The sequence below is a fragment of the Halichondria panicea genome, chromosome 14, assembly GCF_963675165.1.
Source record: "Halichondria panicea chromosome 14, odHalPani1.1, whole genome shotgun sequence".
NCBI lineage: Eukaryota > Metazoa > Porifera > Demospongiae > Suberitida > Halichondriidae > Halichondria > Halichondria panicea.
In genome coordinates this window covers 2,802,729-2,822,249 of record NC_087390.1, presented here as the reverse complement: position 1 = coordinate 2,822,249, position 19,521 = coordinate 2,802,729, and the positions used below count along the sequence as shown (strand labels likewise).

The window sequence follows — 19,521 nt, the reverse complement described above, 5'->3', positions numbered from 1 at the left end:
CTTAGTGGAATTTAATTAGTGCATCCTGCCATGTAGTTCATTAACTCTTAGTAATTCTGGAGAGAAGAGGTCTTGCCTGGAATAATGAAACCATACTTTTAGGCTCCCTATTCTCTCTTAGCTATAGCTATCCATCAGCTATAGAAAGCATAGTCTTGATCCTTTAGCTAGAGTGCCTAATTGTACAACCAACAGACTCAGTACAGTGTACATGTAGCTTGTCAACTTTTAGCAATGGTGGACGATTGTAAACCACGCCCCTTTTGAATGCTTGCAGTACATTTTTGCGTGGAAATTCTTGAAATGCCATTGTTCCGAACTCGACACGAAAACCTGGCTATAGCTAGTCACCATATGTAGTACCAGTATGTTGGAGTATGGCCCGCGAGACTAGTGTTGTGACTGGCCTAAATGTGGAATTTTAGCAACTGTTGGGGTTTGACAATTACTTTCTGTTGAATATGTGTTTCTTTCTTACATTCAGGCCTTCCATTTGTCCATCCTGTGAATGTTGTTGTGGCTTTTTACAGGTTTGCCTCCGAGGGTGCTTTGGCTGGTTTCTTTTCTCCCATGAAGTGTGCTAGCTACTTGCAGTGAGGAGTGAGGATGAAGTGCAGCCTGGGATCGAGGCTAGGCTAATGATAGATCTATAGCAAGTGCATGAAACTGCCTGAAATTTATGAGTTTATGTGATAAAGAGAGAGACTCTGTGTCTATACTGTTGCACTACTCATAACGGAGCACTATTCATAACGGAGATTGAATTAGCATTTTTTGCAAAAATTAATAGGTGTATCTTCTACCGTATAGCGGGAAATTTTCGCTCTTTTGGCTCCAGAGCCCTCAGCAGAAATTTTCGTGGGTTCTAATATTCGCGTTTCAATGCCAGGAAACCACATCCACCAATAGCTTTGCATGTGAAATACCAGTGCGTGGGAATTTATCCCAGTTATAATGTTTGTGTTAGCTGCTCTGCATGCCCTCGAAAAACGCGAAATTTTGCACCTCACGAAAATTTCACGCTATACAGTAACTATTACAAGCAAGTACCGGTGTATAGAGTCAGGTAAGGACATTTTGCAGGATCTTAATGGGACATAATTGGGGCGAGCGAAGCGAGTCCCTTAGTTAGTCATGCACGTGGTCCGGGTGGTGTATGTATGTATGTCCACCGTGGACTGGCATACGACATTTGCTTTTGTGACACGTGATCCTTTACCAATTTCTACGCGAGTCAATAACTTTAGCTCGATAAAGATATGAATAGTGACAAAACTAGGAGCGGGAGCGACAGGCAAGATCCCCAGAAACAGCTAAAAAGAGGGAAAGGAGACACAGAGAAAGATACAGGGCACACAGGAGCAGCAGGAAGTGAAGGTAACTGACTCAAAACGGTTCTGCAGGTGTTCAAGTTGCCTAACATAAATACATTTTGTGTAGAAAGTGCACAAGCCAGCAGAAAGTGGCCAAACATTATTAAATGTTCATTACACTTACAGAGACTCCAGAGAGGCCACACAGGCACGCTTGAAGCAACACATGCAGAGGCTACAGAGTGAATCCCGATATGCCTCTATTTGAACGCTGTTCAATCCAAGATGCTGTTTATATCTGCAGTCATGCCAATAATGTCTATCTATCGATTACCACTTGGACAATATGAATACGCAGGCCATGTCATCAACCTGCCACAAGATGTGGTGTCATTTCTTTCAGCAGAGTTGGATGTGTCGCTTGCCCCCATGGCGCTTGCGTCACCCTAGTTATGTATAAGGGAACTTACTTGTTTTGTGGAACAGGAGTTGTGTGTGTGTTGACAATTCTGCAGCGCGCGCAGGGCCGGGGCCGGCCAGAAGAGGGAGTTAGGAGGCCGAGGAGGACATCCAACCAGCATGCCAAGTGGTCATAGCTCATGAATCGGCCGCCCTTCCTCCTTAAACTACATGTAAAGGCCGGCTGATTCATGAGACTAAGTATCAAGTTTCTCAGGCCATGTGCTGGCAATGAGGATTCCATGCTTCTGTCTCATGGCGCGCTCATCAGCCTCATGTCAGCCCACGGGCCCATGCCTTGCACATGCATGTAAAATAGGCCAAGACATGCTAAACATTAACTTGCCGTTAATACTGTTTTAACGTTCAATGAGATAAAATACGGTAAATAATATTAATAAATTAATTGTCCACCCAACAGTAAATACCAGGCCCACTATTCAAGGGGCTGGAGTCGAGGCTATCTCTCTCTACAATTATATATACCGTATATCTTCTAATTTATCGGACAAGAAAAAATAATTATTTTGGAAATTGTCCGGGTATAATTGGAATAGAGCATGCAAAGTGTCCGGAATAATTAGAACAAGCAAGCAGCTGCATGCGAGCTAGCTAAGTTTAATAGAACAGGGTACGACTGAATAGTTGCACTAGCTATCTAAAACTAGCTACTCAAAGCTATCTAACTGCAGCACTCTAAGTCTTACTTGCCGTCTGTGAATGATAACTCAACTTTTCAAGTATTGTCCGGATATTTAGAACAAATGTAATATTAAAGTACTGGAGTGTCCGTTGTATTAGAACAACGAAAATTGCCCAAAAGAGTGTCCGGGTAATTAGAAGTGTCCGATAAATTAGAAGATATACGGTAGTTATGCATTACCATTATGACGGTCAAACCACGCCCCTTTGCTTGTCAGAGCGTATAGCCTATAGGACCCATTGCAGTGACGTAATTAATAATGATGTCATTGGAATGTCAGCCATTTTGGGTACCAGTAACAGACTTTTATGTACAATGAACACGATTTGGCTAGTATTTAGCACCAAAAAGATACCCTTTGTAGAAGGTTATTTATCTTCAAAACAAGACCAAGGTGGCAAGAAGAAGTACCTGAACAAGCTAGATATCATTATTGGGCTAGATCTTTAATATTTTCGTGGTTGCAGCTTGCACTAGCACTGCAGGTAAAGCACCTGGTAAAGGTAGGCAAGGTCGCTTCATTTGTGGGTAAAATATTCGTGGGCAGACCTCCAACCACGAAAACCACGAATATTTTGCCCCAGCTATAAGGTAGTACCCTATGGTAGTACAGTGGAGTCTGCTGAACCACGAATATTTTGTCCCCCGAAAATTACCCACTATAAGGTAGTACAGTGGAGTCCAAGCGCATCGGCACGTACAAGTACCCTTCTAAAATATATCCCACAGCAAAGATATAAGAAGGGAGAGGGATGGGAAACGCTACGTAAATAGCATTGACGATCCGCGTTTCGGTCAATGTTTTCTTCTTTATTTCCTCCAACCCATGCTTTTAGCTAGTACTAGGCTATAAACTAGCTACTGAGCTCCATGTATTAGCAATGGCTAGTGGAACAGTCACAACAAGGTAGCAGCAATAGTTAGAGACCCTCCAAGCAGTAAAAAGCAGCTTGGACAGCAAATTCTTGAGAGGAGCTCTGTCTGTACCGTTAAGTATTCCAGTACAGTCACAGACATGATAGAGAATTATGGAAATGTAGCAAAGTTCTGTCATAAATTACTGTGCTGATACGATGAACCAACTATCAATGAATACAAAGAGACATTTACCTACATTCGATCATTGAAGTAACTTTCTAAATGGGTACACAAAAAGTCTGCTTTTAAAAACCAGCTTACTAAGACAAACATGAACATTACTTACCAACCTAAAGCCAAGTGGCTTTGATTTTGCTTGCATACAATGCCCAGCTACTTAAGAAAGAGGGAATCATTAATATTTTGGGCTGTAGTCACAGCCTCTCCTTGTAGAAGGTACACAAAGCCACTAGATAGAGCCGAAACGATAATACAACACTCAAAAAACTGCCTTTGAAAGTTTTCAAGCTCTTGGTGAGATACGCAACGCTTCTATATGATGCACAGTAGGTGTGGATGCTCAGCACAGCTGCGAATAACATTTCCCGCTGGGTTGGCGGGGTGTCTAGAGCCGAAACGCGGATCAACCTTTTGGCATTACACAGAAGTGATTGTGCGAACGTGCTCCGTTTCCCATCCCTCTCCCTTCTTATATCTCCTATGCCCACAGGTAAGGATGTTTTGTACGCCTACCTAGCTAGCTATTATTATATCATTAGCACTAATGTCCTATCCCTCTCCCTTCTTTAATATATCTCTATGCCCACAGGTAAGGATGTTTTGTGCGCCTAGCGCCTACCTAGCTAGCTATTATTATATCATTAGCACTAATGTCCTATCCCTCTCCCTTCTTATATCTCTATGCCCACAGGTAAGGATGTTTTGTACGCCTACCTAGCTAGCTATTATTATATCATTAGCACTAATGTGCTAATGATATAATAGCTCAACATGCAATTTAATAGCAGATCTAAACAATGTATCTATTATTTAATACCCACAGATCACATTGTCACCTAGTACCCTACAGGCTACGAAGTAACAGAAGTGTTCAAGTGAGTTCAGATGGTTGGCCAGCTATGATCAGAACATAATAATTATCACAGTGTTGCCAATTAGTGGGAGCACACATTCTTCCTGAAACCATTACGCTTTTAACTTATGGAATACTCTTGAATGCTGTACTGTCTATTGACACAGAGATTGGACGGCGCCCGACTAACAAGACAACTTAAGGATTCGATTAGCCACACTGACACTACAACTGGTGCGTATGTTAACAAGGGTTTTCGAATTGAGTTTGTGATTATCTTTGGACTGCTGATATTTCTTGGCCACCCATGATTTTTTGGCATCACAATGCTTTGGATAAGAATGATGAAATGAAGCAGGATTAGCTAATGTATTACACATTGTATAAACATACCAAATGAAGTCCGTATGATAGAGTTACGTGTCTTCTGCATGGTAGAAAACCTAGCTCCCACATAATTCTTGATATATTACAGTTACTGACTGCATGTTGTAACTAATGGGGTTCTTATTTATAGTGAGTGTCCATTGTGGTATGATAGGATGACCTCTATACTGGTCAGCAATTGGTTACAGGTTACATGGTGTTATCTCAGTTCCAATATGGTCACATGTGTTTTAATGATATTCATGGTATGATGCAATAGCTGGTGTAATTACTGTAGCTGAGTCATTATCGATTGTGGCCATTTATGTACATGTGCTGAGTCCTTGAGCTAGCCTCGTTCCTGACCTCTATTGTATAATGCTATAGGTAGAGGGTATCTATTGCAAGTGCGCATTCGCTACAGCATTTCCCAGATTACCTATAGCGTTACAATATGGACTGGGAATAAGGCTATCTTTGAAGGTAGTATACATTTATAATCATCTTCATGAAACTGCAGGTTGACTCTGCTTAAACGAATACGATGTTCCCGTTTAAAGATGATCTATTTGCGACCATTAACATCAATATGTCGCCCAAAACAGATGAACTATCTCCATCTAGAGGAGGTACTTCCCTAAAACCTACTGCAACCAGTACAAATGGGTCTGTGAATAAGCATTCTTACTGCAAGAAACAGAAACAATTCAAGTTTCCCATTTTACTATTGAAGTTGGTTAGTTATCTCAAGAATATCACAAAGATTTGTTATTATAATAAGGATTTGCTCTCTCAATGTACGAACTATCAAAAAATGCAAAACGCTGTATGCTCTGGTAATCCACAATCGTTTCTCTCTGTTTGCTACTCACTTATGAATGACAAAACTCTCATACCGAATATTCTAAATTCTATAAACTCATGCGGCGATGATCATCACATTTTTGAAGCAGACACCTTTTTGTCAGCCCTTTTAAATTTCTTTCTAGAAGGTGAAATTCTTAGCCGTTATATTCCTTCTCTTGATCAAATCTCTGAGCTCGTGAATACTTCCGTAAAAAATCCGATCATGTCGCTCATACAAACCGCTGAAACCCGAAGTATCTTCTACCTGGAATGTTACCATCCATCGTTAGAGATAAGTGAATGTGGTTCAGGACAGAAGCGTGAACGCTCTGAGTGCCACAAAAGCAATCCAAACAACGGCCGTTCTTCAAAGAGACAATGTCAGTCCCACTCAACCTCAGGCGCTTTGGTTAGCAGTTCTAACAGTAGTGGCTCTGGTGATGACGAAAGAGACAATAACAATGGGAGGGATCGACAAAGAATCCCTCGTTCAGCTACACCACCTACACCGCCTAAAGCACGGAAACAGAAAGGGAAACGAACTCGTAAGAGAGGGAGGAAGCATAGGAAAAAGTCTCGGAAAAATGCATCGAAGGTCAAACACCGCAGATCTTCGAGGGCTTGTGAAAAACGTTCTCGTACACATGACCTATCACACGACATTGTTCTACAAAAAGCAAGGAGAGAATCTCATTGTAGAAATTCTCGAAACCCAATTCGCTCGATCAGAGACATTTTGTTATGCAACGTTTCATCCCCTGAACCTATCGACTCTGAAGATGGAGGAGACTTTACTGTTGTAACGAAATGGCCTGAAGGTTCGAACACTGCAGCAATGATTCCATCGGATAGCTCCTTAGTACCACCTAACTTCACGATACCTCCTAAACCTACTGCTGTGACTTCAAGAGAAACGCCACAATTTATGGATCCACCTTCTGTTTTGGAAATAACCCCCAATGTCAAAACAAGTCTTGAACCTGATTCTAAGTATTCGAGAAATGTCTCTGCCGTAAATCATGTGAACAGAACTTCTCCTACTATTGTTCCTGGTGTCGGTGAGCAAATTAAACAAACTGTTGACGGTGATCAGTACAAACATGAAACATTATCTTCCTCAATGTTTGTTTCGGGTGTGTCGTATGCAGATAGAGTGAAGGTTAAGGATTCTAACGGAGATACCTCAAGTTCCAACAACCCGGCACAACAAGTGTACACACAAACAGTACCGTCTGCCCACGTTCGTAAAAAAGGGGAAGCAGACGCACCATTGAGTGTGAGGGGTGCTCTACAAAACTATACAGGAGATGATCATGCGATTGGCGAAGGAACTTTGAATCAGACAGACTGTATGCCTCCAGATTCCGCAGCTAGCAATGTGGCAATTTTACTTCAACAACAAAATTCGAAATGCATCATCTCTCAGTTTTTGCCTGCTAGGGTAGAAGATAGCTCACCTGTGGGTAACAACACTGGCTCTTTGGTACCTCCATCTTTGTCTGACCGTTCTAGTGATGCCTCTGAAGTTGCTTCGACTGATGCTAACATCATGACACATCAGAATCTCCCCCCTGCACAACAGCCTCCTGACAATGCTGCTCCATTGGTCTCCCAGTCTATGGTAGTACTTCCACTAAGTCACCAACCATCCGAGATCGAAGCGTCAGCACTTCAAGTCATTCCTTTTTCATTTCCATATGAGGAAAGTACGAGTCGAAACAGAAGTAAGTTGCTTACCCGACAACACTCGTTGAGCACATTGGAGAATGATCAGATTCAGGTTCATGGATCTCTCGTCTGGACCCAATCAATACAGGAATCTGAGTGCGGTCCTGTTCAAAATTTCTGTCTTGTCACTACAACGAGCGAGTGGCATTTTCGACCCCCACGTGCCCAAGTTGTAGAAGGAATCGACCAAGAAGAACATTTTCTTGCGCCAGTTCAGGCACAACCGCAAGTTACAGAAATTTCCCAACACTTGGGATCATCCGACTATCGCAGCTTCAGTGCACTGGTGGAGATTCTTCCTTTTCAACCTCAAACAAACCTTACTGGTATGTACAGCACAAATTACATATTTGTGGGTTTTTATGCATCCTACGCTTAATAATTGTGTGTACATATTAGAGTTCACTAAACAATTGCTTGTGAAATTATTGTATTTACCAGTCTTTGTATTTCATTCCTAGGATACCAGAGGGACTCAGCGTTCGTATACCTGAGGCAGCCGCAGTACCCACAATCTTACATTGAACATCTCGCCATTAACTTAACGTAAGCCTGTCAATAAATCGTGCATACTCACCTTTTTTCCTATGTAGATGGTGATGTACAATTGTAGCTGTATTTGTATTTGTTAACACCTTGTTACTTTAAACCTTTCACTACCTACTCTCTTAACCACACTTCCTCAATTCTGTCATGTGATTCTAGTGCATATATGCTTGCACATTGTCGAAGTGCCTCAAAGTAACAATTGCATGTGTCATGTGTATGTCACATTCTCAACTATTTTCCTTTTTATCTGCAGGTGATTTGTAAAGATTGTTGCGCGGTCTCTGATATGTCAGCGAGCAGTAATTAACTTACACAGGAATTATGTTGTTTTTTCACTAGGATTACGTAGCACCCCCTCAAGCCTTTTCTATAGGCATAATTATTTTTTGTATACCCATGCACGGAATTTGTATACCCACAGAAACTTAATCAATTAACGATAATATAGTGGGCACGTTACCTTTAAAATGTCCATAGTTGTTTGACATAATTTCTATTCAGTGGTCCTTCAGTTCTGTCAAATATCTTTGTATTGCACCATTGTTCTCAATCCGCAAGTTGCTTTTGTACCTTTATATAGCTTGCATCGTCATACTAATCATCTGTTCTATTTTTAGCGACTATGTTGTAATAACGATATAATTATACCGGTATGTCGAATTATAGCCAGCAAATGCGTGTGGTAATTTATAGTCGCTGTCCAGGATGTTTGCATGTATACACTCTGCAATGACTTCTAGAACATTCCTGCCAGATAAATCATGTTATCTGACTGATATAAGTAATAATTATCGTGTGTATGTGTATAAAGAGTGATTATAGGCATATTTATTGCTTAGCAATGTACATCTCACGGTTACATAATGACAATGGAATATAGTTGCTGATGGTTTGGCTTTTGCTTTAATAGCAATAATTATAATGTCCGTATATCATTAAACTGTTTGTTACCAACGTACCCCTTACTAGACTAGACAGGACTAACATAATTATCACTAATGATCATTATTTCGTCGTCAATAATTATTGTTTGTGCATTTCCAATCATGTGTTTCACAAAAGATTATTACTAGATTAGCCTCTGCTCAAACTATACTAGTGCTAACTAGTCTGTTCACAGGTGCTATTCAGATTGTCTGTTTCAGTACGTCTAGAACTCAGAGCCAATCGAAGCGACCTGCAGAAAAAACAATACTATAGCATTCACATGTTTGTGAAAGTGTCATTTCACCATAAAACATTTCGTATCATGCATAATTATTAATATTGAAGTGTCAGAGGAGATTTGATATGCACATGCACTGTACCGCTTGCTACGGCCTTGATGTATGCTGTAACACTACAGAGCTGCAACACCTAGGTTTACATGGAGTCGTTTCCTGGGATGATTCTCCATGTTTACTTCTTGCTTCTATATAGCTAGTGCAGTGCATGTTGCACGGTCGTCGGACTGAAAGCAACATTTTGACTATTCTAGACTACATTGACCATACATCAGAGATCGAATCTCTGATGTATGTTTGTTTGTACATCTAGATTCTTGCCAGAGGATTCTTGCCAGGCAAACAGTACTTCAGTATCTATGGTAACAGAGGATGTCACGTGGCCAAATCTGGTTGACCACGTGACATTTGAATTTGACACAGCTCTGCCACCAAGTTCCCACCAGAGATTATTAATAAAGACGATTCTAATTTTCTGTGTTGTGTCCGGCAGTTTATACTTCCTTCCAACAAAGGTATGTTTCTATTGACTTCGGATGTTTCTATTGACTTCTAAGTGACAAGATCTAGGTCCTTAGTCTCGTATTACCAACCGGTTCTCATTTAATAGCGTGGGAGCTGGAGGGAGAGAACCGTTTGGTTAATGCTACCACGTTCTAGCTTAGTATGTAAATATAGGACAGACTACATCTAAGAGTAACCAGTAGTAACCACCCTGGTTTCCCTTGGCTTTTCCTCGGAGATTACATAGACACATATTCTACGAGTGGGTGTGGTCTATCTAACTTGAACTATCATGGAGCTGGTTATTTTGAGGCCCGAAATTTTCGAGGTTTTCGAGTGAAACACGAAAATTTAGTGCCTCAAAAATTGGTTTACATCTCTTATTCTCGAAAATAAAATCCTTGAAATGTTTTGTTTGGGCAATCTGCAATCCGCGAAAATTTAGTGCCTCAAAAATAACCCGCTATACATCTAACTTGATTTTCATTGCGCATGCGCGAGACGTGGTTACAAAAAGGCTATACATGTATACGTAGCAGCAGAAATTGAATTTGTGTGAGCTGGAGCGGTGACAAAAGGACGACTTCAAAACATGAAAGACAATGGTAGAAACTTAGTAAAACTTGTGGAACAGAACGCTTTTTGAAGATACTGGGAAGAACAGACAAGTAAAAAGTGGAGGTGTAGTATTTTCATTCCATCGAGAAATTCCTGTCACTTCCTGTAGAATATACGTCCACTTCCTAGATAATTATATAATCTAGCCAATCAGATCAATTACAGATGATGTAATTAACTCACAATTTAAAGCGCACTAAATAGAAAACTGCCCACAATTTTATGCGCACACTGTACACTAAATAGAAATGTTCTTGAAAATAAAATAGGCATTACCTTCTTCGTGCAGGGGTGTATAGCTACCATTGTTTCCTGGTTGCCCAGAAACCCCCCCCCCCAGGAGTTTGCTGAGAAAAATGGGCAAGGTTCCTATAATTGAAATCGAGCAACCCTGCCCATATTTTCCATGTGATTAATATTGCCATCAGTCTTCAGAGAGATCGTGAAGCGTTTCACTTAGTCATCCTTTGGCTTTGTCTCAACACATTCAACCGCACTCATTTTTATATAATTATAGTACTGCACACAATATATCTAGTGCCTAGTTCTCCCACCATGCATAGCTATATATACAATAATCATATATCTACACTGAGCTGTGCATGCATGGTGGGAGAACTATAGGCACAGGAAATGTCAACTGACTATCAGTGTCTGTTTTATGGAGGTTCTCAGCTAACTATAGTGTCTTCCTATAGCCTCGTTCCCAGGCCTTACTTTTTCTTGCTGTTGTCATTGTTCATCCATAAACAAAAAAGAAGCAAAATGATGCAACAAAGAAAGAAATGGGCGTACAGTTAAGAAAAGTCCTTCCTAGTTTGGAAAATTGCGTGATCCACAAGGATTTTTATGAACGTGGGCGATATGTAGTGACGTAAGGTATTCTCCCACGCATTCAAAGTTACTGTACTAAGAACACTGCCAAGGTACCAAGCTACTGCAAGTCAGGGAACCAGCATGGCCAGCTCTGGTGGCAGTAGCTACCTGCTAGATGATAATGAGTGCTATTAGTTTAGATCTACAGACACAAGAATAATAGTATGGTGTATATAGAATCTAAACACCACACGATCTAGACTAGTACTGCTAGCTAGCTTGTATAAACAGCTTGCAAACTTAAGTCCATGTCCAGCTTACTGCAGGCAATATGCCGAAGTTTTATAAGTCATAGATCTCTTACGTGGGCAGTCCAACAACTCTAGCTCTGCATGCCCACGCTCATTTTAACCTTTCTACTACCCTTCTACCCTCACGCGACTTCCCGATACAGGCTCTACCTCTATTTTTTCTTTATTCCTCCATTAATACCGTATTTGAACGATTAATACAGTATTTTATCTTATTGAACAATTGTGACAAAGAACAGAAAAGGGAGAGCCTGTGTAGAGGCTAGTGTCTTCCTTAGATTCACTATTCACCATCAATCCTGCTCCAGTATTTCTCAGACTCAAGCACAACTTTATTCAGAAGTACAAGTTTAGACATGTAAAAAAAGTACTTTTTCTTTAATGAATGAATAATGAGCAGTATAGGTATAACCAGTAGGTGTGCCCCAATTAAAAGGGTGGGTATCAAAAGTGGGCGTGTCCCCAACAATTTCGGGGCACTGCCGCACCACCTATTTTTCTTCAGAAACCCCTGTCTTAAAAGTCTGGCTACGCCTCTGTTGTGGGTAGAGCTCACGTGCAAAATTAATCTACCAACATTCCGTCCAACAACAAAAAAGTATGCCCAAAGTAACCTGACGATTCTCTCCCTCTCATGAAAACTGGCAAGTAATACGAGGCTACTAGGTCCTGTACACAAAATGATGAAATTTGGAATGCAATGAATTTCAATAGACACAAAACTAGTATGGCCGGGGCCCGGAAAAAGTGGGGCAAATTTCCAGTGGCGGATCCAGAGGGGTTCTTTGAGTTAAATTGAACCCCCCTCTGAGACTTAATAAAATCCAGAGGCCAAAAAGGGGGCGTGTGATGCACATGCTTACTGTTTCAAAAGTGACGACCTTTTTTAGGTGAACTGATTTGAGCCTGCCCTTCTGGAACCTCCCTTTCAAGAATTCTGATTCCGCTACTGTTTCCCTGTGTTCTTGGAATGTTTAGGTGACATTGGATGCTTAACAGTAAATATGTTACGTTACATAGTTTTCATAGTATAGTTACGTAGTCTAGGGGCCAGACTAAAGAGCTGAAAATAGGTCTAGCTTGCTAGAATAATGTAAAACCTACGTATGTCACGCGATTTTAATGCCTCTATAGTATGTCTACTCGTTCTTTAAGCCTCCAACCTCACAAATCTCTAACTGATTGACATTCCAAGAGCACACAGAAATGGTTTGGCCTCCAGACTACTGCTAACAATGGCAGTCTTCCAGGAACTCGCATTTTATGTGTTAAAAACCACGTGACATACCTATGACCGTATCTCATTGGCTCTATCCAAGTTCCACTAGTGCACACAAAATCATTGCAAAAGTCTCCAGACCTATTCTCAGCTCTTTTTGTTTTTTCCCCAAGAATAAGTCTGGTCCTGTTAATATGAGTGTAGTCTACTGACATGACTTGTATTAAAACAATAGCCTCGTTCCCAGGCCTACCTTTTTCTTTCTGTTGTCATAGATGCTGTATATAGTCAAGCTATTACAGTATAATAGAAGGTAGCAAACAAGGAGACGAAATGAGGCAATAAAAAAGAAATGGGCGTACAGGGAAATCGCGTGATAAGGATTTTTATGAACGTGGGCGATATGTAGCCTTACAATCCTGACGTAAGGTATTTTCCCACGCATATACTAAGACACTGCCAAAGTACCACCAAGCTAAGCTACTTGAATCAATGTGGCCAGCTAACTCTGGTGACAGTAGCTACCTGCTAGATGATAATGAATCAGTAGCAGTTAGAAAGACACAAGAATTAGATAGAATCTAAACGCACAGTCTAGACTAGTAGATATCAAGCTAATGTATAGCTAGCTTGTGTGAACTGCTTGCAAATTTCCAATTTCAAGTCCATGTCCAGCTTGCAGGCTGCAGGCACACAACGTTTTATGTTAGTATATAGTCATAGATCTCTACGTGGGCAGCCCAACATCTCTAGCTCATGCCCACGCTCATCTACCACCATTCTACAGGGTCATCCGTCTACCGCCACAATTAACCGCACTCGCGGTAAAAAATTAAATGAGCGCAATTAATTATTCCTATAATGCCCGACGGTTAAAGGTCGCATACTAATTAACGCAACATATTCCTTTTGCTGAAATCGCTATCGACGCAGTGAGTTGATTTGGTCCTGGAGCTACTCTTGCATATCATTAGTATATAGTGGGACCAAATTTAACTCAACAAAAATGATACGTGCGTTAATTAAAAATGCAGACATGATTCATTGACCTTTGACCTTGTACAGATTGAACTGAACATTTGTGTGGTTCTTTGTTTAACTGCGCGCGTTGTGTGTGTCCTACCGCGCGCGGTTAATTGTGGTGATAAGCAGAGATGGGTGACCCTTCTCGGTCACCGTACCATTCTATCCTCACCCAACTTAGCGATATAGGCTGTCCTTAATTTTTCCTAACTCTACATCTATATTCCTCTAATTAATTACTAGGGTGACACAAGGTGTCATGGGGCGAGCGTGTTAGCAGTACAGGTGGTTCACATCTGTGTGTTGTGAATACCTATGCCTGTCTTGTTCCAAGCGTGCCTGTCAGGCCTCAGGAGTCTCTGTAGAAAAAATACACTGGCTTATCATCATGAATGCCTTGTCAGTGGCACTTACCCGAGGCTCTGCTGGTTTGAGTTGAAGCAGCCATTTGCTGTAGGCGTGCCTGTCTGGCCTCAGGAGTATCTGTAATGATCACCTGTACGCCGCCTGTACTTACCTGAAGCTCTGCTGGTTTGGGTGGAAGCAACCATTTGCTGTAGGCGTGCCTGCCTGGCCTCAGGAGTCTCTGTGTCCCGTCTCAGTTGCTGGGATGCTCTATTGGCATCCAGTGCAATGGTTATACCTAGTGCCCTGTGCTTTTCTCTGCGTTTGGCTAGCCTGACTTCTTTCTCTTCAGCTGTTTCTTGGGCTCTTGCTTGTCTGTGTCGATCCCCTCCTTATCGAAGTCTTTCTTGTTTGCTTTCGTTGTCAGGATTCATTTATGCAACTTTTTCTTATGCCTCCAGTTGTGCAAAATACACGAGGAATACACTAAATTGGTAAGGACCGCGTGCGTAAAAACCGGCTATCAGGCCGCACATACCATGACATACATACATACATACATACATACAGAGAAATTTTCTACCGACGTCACTACGATAGGGCTCGCTACGCTCGCCCCAAATACCATATTTAACGAAATACGTACACTACAGGTACATAGATCAAGGCTATATAATTATTAAAGCAAGTACTATACAAGTACTATACATAAACCATGCATTGTTGTCTGAGTATTATGTCATATACTGTGTGTTTGTAAAACTCCCACGTGCCATCTCAATTAAGTGGTTAATTACATATGTGTATTCCGCAAGCACAGGCGATAGAATTTCTGATTGTAGCCCGCCCGACTAGCCATACATGGTCATGTCAACCCACGCAGTTTACATTACTAACATTATATACAACTCCCCTTCATGTACTCGTCCTGATAAAACTTTCATCCGTGTATGATAGAGGTGTATCTACGATTAGCACAAGCAACGTTATTAAATGTTGATATATAAATTATAGTCACATCAAATGGGTTTAAGTGTAAGCTTTTCATGTTATTTATGGGAGTGATATGAGATAGTTGTTAGTGTAATTACGCACGTTCATGTTGGGGCAATCCATTCTGCAGGACTCCGTGATGCTAGATAAAGGGACGCTGCTGGATGAAGAGAAGCTCTGTGTTGAAAGATTCTCAGAGAGCGATTTTTCGAATAACAATCCTAAACCTGAAAGTGATATTGCTGATGTGGACCATCAGAACAATTCTTCGGACGAAACAGACTTTGTCTCACAACCCCAACAAATATCGTGTCCACTCAATGGTTTGTCAACTGGGAATGATGTCCCAAAGATACTCTCGAAAGACTTGCGGAAGGAGAAACTTACATGTATGACAGCTCTTTTCCCTCTGGCTCAACAGGCGTCGATACAAAATGATCAGACCAGTGCCTCATTTAGTATGGACACTTTTGTTATAAACGAACAGAAGCTTCATGTACATGCAAATTATCTCGATAGACATGCCCTCAAGCAGCACTTTACCGCCACTACTGGTCATTTTGGCACCTACACACATTCTTTTTCTACTGAAAAAATATTCTCGCTGTCATTGGATACCACTGTCTGGCAATTTAATTCACCCACAATCCCACATTACTACGCGATTTCCTACAGTCATTATGATGCACACACTCCCTTGATGCTTGAAGCAAATAGTTGTAACTCTGGTCGAAAAGGAAAACGGGTGCGAGCTAAACGAAGTTCCAACTCCTCGAATTCGCAGCATGCTTCTTCCAACAACTCAGCTTCCACTTTCACGGGGGGAAAAAGTGTCTCTGGTAGTGGCTGCGGGGGAGGGGGCGATGATGACAAAGATAAGAAAGAACAAAAGAAAATTCCCCGTCCTCCCCCACCTGGAACTCATAAATTTAGAGCTTGGATGCGTAAAAAACAGAAAAAAACTCGCAAACTTAGCACTTCAAAGTCTGTCAAACCTCACGTGATACCCGTAGATGAAAAGGATGATACACAGCTGCAAAGTACTTCCAGGCCTCCAAACAAAGAAACTAGTCTAGTTAAAGATAATTGGCCACAGGCACAACAATCTTCACACCCTTTTCATGGCTCGCTTGTACCACCCAGCACTCAGCATCACACGCATAACCACAAGCATAAAAGTCTTGAGCGAAAGCAATTCGAAGTTTTGATTCCCCCTACAATAAAAGCTACCAATATAGCAACCAAACCAGTTTCTTCCAAGCTACCCAAAAATTCACAGAATGAGCAAGGAATCAACAATCGTAGGCAATCTTCTGCACTGATCCTCCCTGGCTTGTCGTATGCTCAGGTGGTGGTGAAAGGTGTCCCACTAGAAGTCACAGTACATCCGAAAGAACCACCTTTGAACACTACGGACAAGGTTGGTGCAATAATGGTTACTGGTGCTTTGGAAACATCAGCAAACGGTGATCCTAAAGTACCCCCACCCCCGTCTACTTCTGGTACTTACGATACAGGTCACCAACAACCCGTTTGTCCACTTTGCAATGATTTGCAAGAACGATATTCTATTCTCCCAGCTGACCATCATGATCTTCTAGTATATGCAGTACCACGATACAAAGAGTTTGAATGTTTAGCCGGTAATGCCCAAGATCCTCCACTTCATGTCAACCCAATCCCTCCAGTTCCAGATGATACTCTACCTGTGGAAATTGATATTGCCATACCTATTGAGGGTGAAGATGTTCTAGCAGTTAATTTTCTTCTCGGACCGCCACCCGCCCACTTCCCCGATATTGAACTCGATAACGAGCAGCAAGGACAACAAGCTGGAATCATTCATCATCAATTGCACGTAATGGCTGGTGGTGTGCAACCAGTGGAGGGGGGAAACCCGGGCTCAGTTGCATACACACAGTCAGGAATCGGTAAGTATTGCTAAATTTGCTCCTAATTAATGTTTTATTAATGCCATTGTTTCTGTAGTTGAGGTGCCAGACGATGACAATGGGTTTATACCAGTTCTGCTTCCAACGACACACTATAGCAACGAGTACAAAGATCTCTTTAGATATTAATTCATTTGTCTGTCTGTATAATTATGATGTTTTATATAATTTGTAACAAGTGTGTAAACGTTAAACAGTCTGCTTCTAACGACACACTATAGAAAAATCTATGTTTTGTCTGTCTGTGTAATGTTTTCAATTATGCCACGTTGTGTGCATGTAAACAAAGATGTGTTGTTTTTATATTGTAATGAATATTAAAAAAATCCACATGTGATGTACCAGAAAGGGAAAGTACCACAGCTAGCTGGCTTCAGAAAACAAAGAAACGCCAAGAAATCGGTCTCTGGTACAGTACCCATTGCAAATCTCTAGGTAGTCGGGCGCCGCCGCCCTCTATCGTTGCCCGGAAGGAGGTCGGGAATTAGACTGGCGGTGACAGCCGCCCGAGCGTGTAGCGCGAGCGACTGGCAAACTGCCTATCAGTCACTCGTCTCAGCGGAAGTGTAATAGATCGTATGACACTACTAAACATGAATATCGTTATAGATAATGTGGTTAAATTTTGCTATGAGATTCAGCTACTATGGAATGCACTGAATCCCCTGAAGTGTAAGTGCGGTTACAATTACAGGGCTAATATGACGTTGAGCAATCTGATAGGCTGCAATGCTCGTTGCAGCTGAGACGAGTGACTGATAGACAGTTTGCCAGTCCCTCGCGGTACACGAGGGGCTGTCGCCGCCAGTCTAGTCGGGAATCAAGCCTATCCACAGTTTTGTTCTGTTGTTGGAAATCCAACAATTCCACCAGCTGCAATCCCACATAGAATAAATGGTATTCATGATACTATTGCGTAACAGGCCAGAACAAAACTGTGGATAGGCTTGATTCCCGACCTCCTTCAAGGAGGACGGCGGCGCTCGACTAATCTCTAGGTACGTGGCATAAATAAAACCAATCCATATCTTTATAGTAACTTAAACAGATCTGTAGTGCAGTGTAGGAGATAATAATTATGTGTCAATATTCCTTCACACAATTAGACATAATAATTATGGGTACGGATGTCTTAACAAAAGGGATATAATAAATTAAAATAATATAGGCAGTAAAAATATTTTATTATATATTTTTTGCTTTTTCGCGCTTTTCTTTTGCTGGCAATCCTAGCAACGTTTTTTTAGTTTTGATGATATCTAGAATCAGGAGTGCATTCATGCACTTGCACTCCTGGCTGCTATATAAAATTGATAGTAACATCGTAGTCTTAGGTCCAGGGAACGTTCTTTTCTAAGGCGCAGCCTGGACCTGAGACTATGTAGCTCGGATCTGTTGATCCAGTCATCCGAATCGTACAGTACCGTGAGGATTGGTTGTATTAATTTACACACAGACCTCATAGTGCATGCGTTAAAAAAGGTTATGCCTGTCAAGGTTATGTCTGTCCCATTTGTATAGGGTCAGTTTAGCCTCGTTCCAGGCCCGACTTTTCTCTAATTGAACGCTAGGTAGAAAAGAGGTAGAAAAAAACGTATTTTTCCCCTTCCTGTCTAAATCGGCCTGGGACCGAGGCTAGGGTCGGTTTTAAGTAATTATTAACGAATGAAAATTCGGTTTTACATGACTGTAGTTTTTTTCACACTCATTATCATTATTTTGTCATCACTTGTCCTCCAACTCACTTTCATTTTCAATAAAAAATAAAATAAACGCTATGTCGGAGTCGACCTAGCCTCAATTCCAGGCCGCAGGGAAAGGCAAAAAACACTATTAAAGGGGCTGGAGTCGAGGCTAGAGTCACCTTAGCGTTCAATTGGAGACGAATCGGCCTGGGAACGAGGCTAGTACGTACTTGGTTACTATGACACGCCCATCTTGAAGGAAATTAGTGAACTTTGACCTGGGCTTAACCCCGAGGCATAATCGCGGTTGGCCACGCGTCATCAATCATGTGACATTACTAAGGTCTCTGCTCACATTACCATAGATACCGAATAACTGTAATAAAAAAGTTATGGATACAGAGTTTTTCAGGTTGCTTGCAACAATTAATTGTGGAAATTTAACTCACGTGATGTTTTGCTCACGTGCCTTAGCCTTAATTAGCTTATAAGAGTGGGTGGGGGAGAAATGATAGCAAAAAACAGCAGTAAAACAGAAGAATTGGGAGCCAGCCTACAGGATCCTAGGATTGCAGTATAAATTTTGTGGAGAGCATAATTATAGGATTTCTCCAGCATACACACAATTCTTTAATAATTATTATTGTATGTATGCTGGTGAATTATGCTCTCCAGCTACACTACAGATCTAAGATCCCACTCACTTATTCTCTGAGGGTCTAGCAACTTAAAGTCTAGTACAAAGCTTTGAATGTGTGTTGTTCAGCTAGCTGGCCAATGCCTGTACTCCCCGCCCACTTTAATTTTGACTTGTAAGGCTGAGGCACGTGAGCAAAACATCACGTGAGTCGAATTTCCACAATTCAACAATTACAGGGGGTATGAGAAATGAGGAAATGAGAAATGAGGAAATGAGG

At 41.4% G+C, this 19,521-nt stretch overlaps 2 protein-coding genes and 1 long non-coding RNA gene across 5 annotated transcripts; 2 read left to right on the top strand and 1 right to left on the bottom strand.

Annotated features, from left to right (window-relative positions):
* Nucleotides 1-2,750: 2,750 nt before the first annotated feature.
* LOC135347596 (uncharacterized) lies at nucleotides 2,751-8,549 on the top strand. Of its 3 annotated transcripts, none has more exons than XM_064545628.1 (6): nucleotides 2,751-2,960; nucleotides 4,397-4,448; nucleotides 4,594-4,660; nucleotides 5,313-7,692; nucleotides 7,828-7,912; nucleotides 8,169-8,549. In XM_064545628.1, exons 4-6 carry the CDS (start codon nucleotides 5,337-5,339, stop codon nucleotides 8,170-8,172), a joined length of 2,445 nt encoding a protein of 814 aa, XP_064401698.1. In that variant the 5' UTR covers nucleotides 2,751-2,960; nucleotides 4,397-4,448; nucleotides 4,594-4,660; nucleotides 5,313-5,336; the 3' UTR covers nucleotides 8,173-8,549. The 3 variants fall into 3 exon arrangements, with proteins under 3 accessions (XP_064401698.1, XP_064401699.1, XP_064401697.1); XM_064545629.1 differs by having other exon boundaries at nucleotides 2,751-2,978; XM_064545627.1 differs by having other exon boundaries at nucleotides 2,751-4,063.
* A 982-nt stretch (nucleotides 8,550-9,531) lies between these two features.
* Nucleotides 9,532-17,227, top strand: LOC135347528 (uncharacterized). Its single transcript, XM_064545556.1, has 3 exons — nucleotides 9,532-9,653; nucleotides 15,098-16,898; nucleotides 16,957-17,227. Exons 2-3 carry the CDS (start codon nucleotides 15,107-15,109, stop codon nucleotides 17,046-17,048), a joined length of 1,884 nt encoding a protein of 627 aa, XP_064401626.1. The 5' UTR covers nucleotides 9,532-9,653; nucleotides 15,098-15,106; the 3' UTR covers nucleotides 17,049-17,227.
* Nucleotides 13,849-14,290, bottom strand: LOC135347571 (uncharacterized). The gene is made up of 3 exons (XR_010398463.1): nucleotides 14,147-14,290; nucleotides 14,044-14,112; nucleotides 13,849-13,988 (listed from the first exon to the last, which is right to left on the bottom strand). It is a non-coding gene; the product is annotated as an uncharacterized LOC135347571 (long non-coding RNA).
* Nucleotides 17,228-19,521: the final 2,294 nt, after the last annotated feature.